Source organism: Aplysia californica, unplaced genomic scaffold, assembly GCF_000002075.1.
Source record: "Aplysia californica isolate F4 #8 unplaced genomic scaffold, AplCal3.0 scaffold00015, whole genome shotgun sequence".
Lineage (NCBI taxonomy): Eukaryota > Metazoa > Mollusca > Gastropoda > Aplysiida > Aplysiidae > Aplysia > Aplysia californica.
Window position 1 is genome coordinate 1,115,840 of NW_004797285.1, and position 5,993 is coordinate 1,121,832.

The window sequence follows — 5,993 nt, forward strand, 5'->3', positions numbered from 1 at the left end:
GAGGAGTAAAAAATGGGAATGGAGAGAGAGAGAGAGAGAGAGAGAGAGAGAGAGAGAGAGAGAGCGAAAGAGATGGGACTGAGATAAGAAAATAAGTACAGTATAACAGAACAGTGAATGAAGGTCGATTTTAAATAATGTAAACAAACTGTAAAGCAATTGGAGCTAACAGACTTATGAGAAGATAATTGATAGAAGATCAAGGGTAAAGCTTTGGTTCAAACAAAACTACTGTTCACAAATAAGAACTTCAATAAAGCCCTGTACTTAACTTTTATCGAAAATGACCAAGCCAGACAACAGAGAGACGCTACACACAAGTAGACAGTGCGTAAGGCCCAAGCAACAGTCTGCTCTCAAATTACAAGCGTTGGATGTCAAAATCGGTGACACGTTTGGAGTAACCTTAAAAACAATTAATTTGTCATAGTGGTTGAGTATCAGTAACAGACAACAACGTAATTAAGTATGTTATACGAAAAGAGGGGAAGTCAGTAGTTTTACATTATTTCAAATTAAAACAGGGAGAGCTCATATCATACCAGATAATCCAGAATGCAATGATGTTCAAACAGAGCGTTCTATTCTTAAACATCATAAGCAGGTTGCTTGACTTGGCCTTTTCGACAGCTTTCGACTCGTTGAGGATTGGGGCTGACGCCTCGTGGTCTGCCAGCGAATCGGCACCACTCATGGAGGACACAACACACAGTCTGTTGGGAAACGTTCCTTCCTTGTCGCTCTGTGGGTCCCGCTGTAAGAGAGACTCGCAGAGTCCTTTGTTTCCTGGGTGCAGCTCCTCTCTCTCTTGGTTACCTCCAATATGAGTGATGAAGTGGGATGGCTCCAGAATGTTCTGTATGACCAAACTATCTGATACCCCTTTTGTGGTGAAATGTGTGGTTTTGCTTTCACAATGCTTTTGGGTATCTTTGAGAGGGGTGAGACACCCGTCTTCATTCAGTCCTCGTATCTGAACATTGTCATTGTCACAGCCATTGATGAAAGAGTACGGTGGTGGTGATTTTTGTGGAGAATCAACGTACACGTGAGGCGCTGTAATCAGCTCACGATCGTTTGTGACATCTTTTTCGTTGAAATGGTTATATTGCCTATCCTCATGATGTGGTGCCCGTACATCAGTCTCGTCTTCACAAAGCGATTCACCAGTTATCTGTGGAGGAGGAGAAAGGGTTGCGGAAGGGTCGGATAAGTCGAGGGTTCGGGAAGGTTGGGGGAGGGGAGCAGGGTGGAGAAAACTGGAATTCGGCTAGTTCTGTTAGCCGTGACAGAGGTTAAATTTATTGGGGGGGGGGGGGGGGGGGGTGCGATTTCTAGATTTCGCCGAAACGAATTATCCTACTAGAAACCTACTAAGGTCTAGAACCCCGAACGTGTCCGCGTATTTGTGACGTTCTTATAAGTGACGAGCAACATGGTCACTGATTTTGCTTCAGCTCAAAGTTAACTCGGCTTTTCAAACAGGTGTGTTCTTCTCTACAAAGTTATGATACTAAAAACACAAACAATATAATAAGTATCGATTTCCAATCTTTCTAGGTAAAAGATCAGAGGACCAACGCTGTGTCCTTGAGAAAGGCACGTAACACGAATTTTATTCACTTAACCAGGTGAGAATGAGTACTTGGCTATAGACAGCGGAAGATTTTGTCAGTTTATGAATGTTTGAGAATGTAATTGACCACTTGCACTGTATATTACCAGGGAAGCCAGGAATGCTTCTTGGTGTTTTAGCGTCTGCAGAGGTAATAATAATCATCATCATCCAGTGCCAGATTTGCGACAGACATCGGCGATCATGATTTTCCATTCATTCCTTTGCTCGGATGCTCTCAGAAAAGCTACGTTTCCCTGATCTTTACCTGCTACCCATTTGTTTAGGTTCCCTAAGTATGTTGTTCTGGGCCTACCCCTGCCTCGCTTGCCCTCAATTTTGCCAGTGAGAGCAAGATGTTCAAGACCCTTATGTCTATTCAGGTGTCCCAAAAACTGCATTTGTTGTTTCCTGATTGTTTATAAAATTGAGCGTCCCACCTGGGCTTCATCAAGCACTACCTCATTTGATTTCTTTACCTTCCAAGATACTCATAGCGGTCTCCTATGAAACCACATTTCTGTTGCTTCTATTTTATTTTCACTGTCTTTAGTGATTGTCCAGCATTCACAGCCATATAGAAGGGTTGACCAAACATAGCATTTCAGGACTTTCATTTTGGTGTTCATTGATATGTTTCTATTTTTCGGGATTGGGCTCATTTTATTGAAACTAGCCTTAGCCATTGCAGTTCTCCTTTATATTTCTGCGGAAGATTTGGCATTAGATGTTATCATATATCCTAGATATTTAAACTGTTGGACTTGTTTAATCTTTTCACCTCTGCTAATGAGATTACAACTAGGATTTGCTGCTTTTTTGGATATTACCATGCATTCTGTTTTCTTTACACTCAACAATAATCCTTTACATTCGCTTTCTTTTACAACAGTATCTAGAAGCATTTGAAGGTCCTTTTCGGAGCCTGCTATTAAAACCGTGTCATTTGCATACCTGGTGCTATTAATATTTTCTCAATTAACTTTGAGGCCTGGACATTCTTCTATGTTTCTAAGGATCGTTTCACTGTACATGTTAAAGAGGTCTGGTGACATAAGACATCCTTGCCTCACTCCTCGCCTAATCTGCTTATATTCACTGTATTCTCCATTAATTTGTACAGCAGCGTTTTGGTCCCAGTACAAATTTCTGATAATTCTTAGATCTTTTCCATCTATGTCTAGCTTTTCCAGTATTTTAAATAGCTCATCATGTCTAACTATATCGAACGCCTTTGAATAATCTATGAAGCATAAATACAGATCTTTCTGTGCTTCAATACATCTTTCCATTAACATTTGTAAGGTGAATATAGCATTTCTGGTGCCCTTGTCAGGAACAAAGCCGAATTACGTTTTAGATATCTCTGTTCTTTCACTTCCTCTCAATCTTCCCATTATTACTCGCAGCAATATTTGTGTAAAATGACTCATAAGGCTAATTGTTCTATGCATATCACACTCATTGGCACCTGGTGTTTTAGGTAAAGCTATAAAAACGGACTTCATCATATCTTCTGGGATCTCACCGCTGTCATAAATAGCATTTAGAAACTTTGTTGTTATTTCAGTGCCTAGTTCTTCGAGTGCGACAATCACTTCAACTGGAATATTATCTGGCCCTGTGGCTTTTCCTTGTTTCATTTTCCTAATGGCAGCTTGTACTTCTGCTTTCAGTATTGGAGGTCCATTTATTTCATTCTTTATTACCGGTTTTTCTCCTCTATTATCTTTGAAAAGTTATTCTATGTATTCTGACCATCTGTTTAAGACATCCCCGTTGTCCATTAAAATATCCCCTCCCTTTGATCTTAATATGCATCCTGTATTTGAGCATCCTTTTATCCCACTTACTTCTTTGATTTTGGAATGCATGCATTTGCCGTCTTTGTTTTCGTTCTTCTCTATTTGTTGACATTGATCGTTTATCCATGTTTCTTTTGCTTCGTTGCATTTTTTCTTTATTTTCCTGTTTAAGATGTACTTTTCTACATTTGATTTTGCCTTTCTTCTCTCTTCCATTAGGTTTAATATGTCCTGGGTCATCCATTTTTTATTTGCTTTTTTAGCTTTCGGGGGGATATTTTCTTCCACAGCTTCCATTATTGAGTCATTTTCCTCCATAGTTCTTCCGATTTAGTAATGTTTTCCAAAGCTTGAAATTTATTTCTTACATCTATGGAGAAATGTGATTTCATTTTTTGATTTGTCTTTAAAAGACCTATGTCAAATTTATGTTCATACTTTGACTTTTTGAGTTTCTTTAGTCGTATCCGGATTTTACACACGACTGGTACATGATCACTATCTCAGTCTGCTCCTGGCATTGATTTAGATGATTTTATTGTGTTTCTAAAACGTTTCTGAAAAAGTATGAAGTATATTTGATTTCTACTTCTATCGCCAGGACTCTTCCAAGTGTATCTTTTTCTTGGGTGATTTTCATACCAGGTGTTTGATATCATAAAATTATTTTCTCTACACCATTCTACCAGTCGTTCCCCGCGTTCATTCTCTCTACCCAGTCCCCCTGGCCCAACTATATCTTCTATACGTGTACTTCCTACTTTGGCATTAAAGTCTCCCACGACTATCTTTACATCTTGTGATTTTAACTGTTTCATTGCCTTATCAAGGTCTTCATAAAAAGTCTCAATTTCCTCGTTGTCGTGCTCTGATGTTGGTGCGTATATTTGGATGACACCTATGTCAAAAGGTTTTCCCTCTAATTTAGCCACGATGACTCTATCTGGCACTCCCAAAAAACCTTTGATGCTCTTTGTTGTTGCTTCGTCAAATAACATTCCGATTCCTCTTTCATGGGGTTTTCCTCCTGAATATATAATGGTTTTGGATCCTCTTTTAATCAAGCCTGCCCCCTCACATCTAGCTTCTGAAAGGCCTAACATATTTAGCTTCATCCTATCCATTTCCTGTTCTAATTTGCCTTTCTGGTACATTGTTCTTACCTTCCATTTGGCGATGTTTCGTTGCTTATTTTTGCAGCCAGTAGCTGGATGACGATCGGGCGCCACCTGCTGCCCGTGGCGGTCCCTACCGAGCAGGGAGTTCAGAGCTGGATCATGAACCCCCTTAACGCTGTTATCTGATAAATGAATGTACTTTTCCATTACTGTTCTTGGGATATTACAGCAGTGGTTTCCCGTTGCCTATTGTCGGTTTGTGTACAGTTTCTCTGCTAGCCTTTGTCATCCACTGACAACCCACAAGGCAGTAGGGGCTTTGGTAGGATTTATGGCGCCTCCCGTCGCCAAGATGATCCCTTCTTCGAGTGTGTGAAGCACCTATGCCACCAGGGTTCCCCTCTACTCTGTAGGTAATAATACAGATTGTAAAACACAAAGCTTGTTGTTAAGTGGGTGTATGAGCAATACAAATGCTATTAATTATTCATTGATATCTTACGCTAATGGACAAACTCACCTTAGCGTCATAAAATTCTATGCTCTCCTCAAACAGCTTGATCACAGACTCCTCGTCCTCGTTGTTCCAGCGACAAGCACGACGAAGCAACCTCTTGGCCTGCTGGGCCTTTCCGTTGGCCACAAGCCACACTAGCGTCTCGTCCACCAGTCTACAACAATGACAAAGGTATAGGTATTAAAACTTGTTATAAAATGTAGGTGTTTTGACTCCCCCATCGAAACAGTATAGATAATTTAGGAGACAGGTTTACGACCTTGCCTGTCAGGGCCAACCTTGGCTGAGAAGTATACAATATTCCGATAGAAAGACCGAGATTCTCGATATCCCATTCCGGAATCGAACTCGGGTCCCCTTGGCAAAGCGTCTAACCGCTACACCACAGACTCCTGTGTGGCTAAACTAAACAAAAAATTATAAAGGTGCTTACGATAGTCATTAATATCGCTTCCCCCTGGAATCAAATGGAAGCACTTAAAAATGATGTACATTTCGAAAAGTAGCTTAGACTCCAGTAGGGTACTCACAGGTACATAGGAACGATGAACACTGATCCCGAGCATATCACCAGCAAGAAGACTGTCCATGTCACATGACGTAGGAAGTAGGCGAAAGGCACGAGCAGCACAGTGGAGAAGGAGAAACTGACGATGCCCAGCCAGAACACGTGACGTCGCCAAGACAGAGGCAGGATCTCAATGATCATGGTTGAGGACACCAGCACACAGCCCTGGTCATGGTAGAAAAAAACTTAAAAGGTGAACAAGAGAACTACTGTGAAGTGTGGAATGAGTGCGACGGTGATTGTTAAATTGAACGATTAATTTATTATTTTAATTGGTTATTGTAACAATCATTATTATTATTGCTACTCTTACAGATCATCATCACCATTAATTGTATCATTTATTTCATTATAAATAGTATTATTATTA

At 40.4% G+C, this 5,993-nt stretch overlaps 1 protein-coding gene across 1 annotated transcript in view; it reads right to left on the reverse strand.

Annotated features, from left to right (window-relative positions):
• Nucleotides 1-5,785, reverse strand: part of LOC101861337 — an 11,909-nt gene extending 6,124 nt beyond the window's left edge. The window contains exons 1-3 of the mRNA XM_005090291.3: nucleotides 5,586-5,785; nucleotides 5,059-5,209; nucleotides 543-1,174 (exon numbers count right to left, since the gene is read on the reverse strand). Of these exons, the coding sequence (XP_005090348.1) occupies nucleotides 543-1,174; nucleotides 5,059-5,209; nucleotides 5,586-5,764 (962 nt within the window). The 5' untranslated portion in view covers nucleotides 5,765-5,785. The remainder of the gene's footprint in view (nucleotides 1-542; nucleotides 1,175-5,058; nucleotides 5,210-5,585) is intronic.
• Nucleotides 5,786-5,993: the final 208 nt, after the last annotated feature.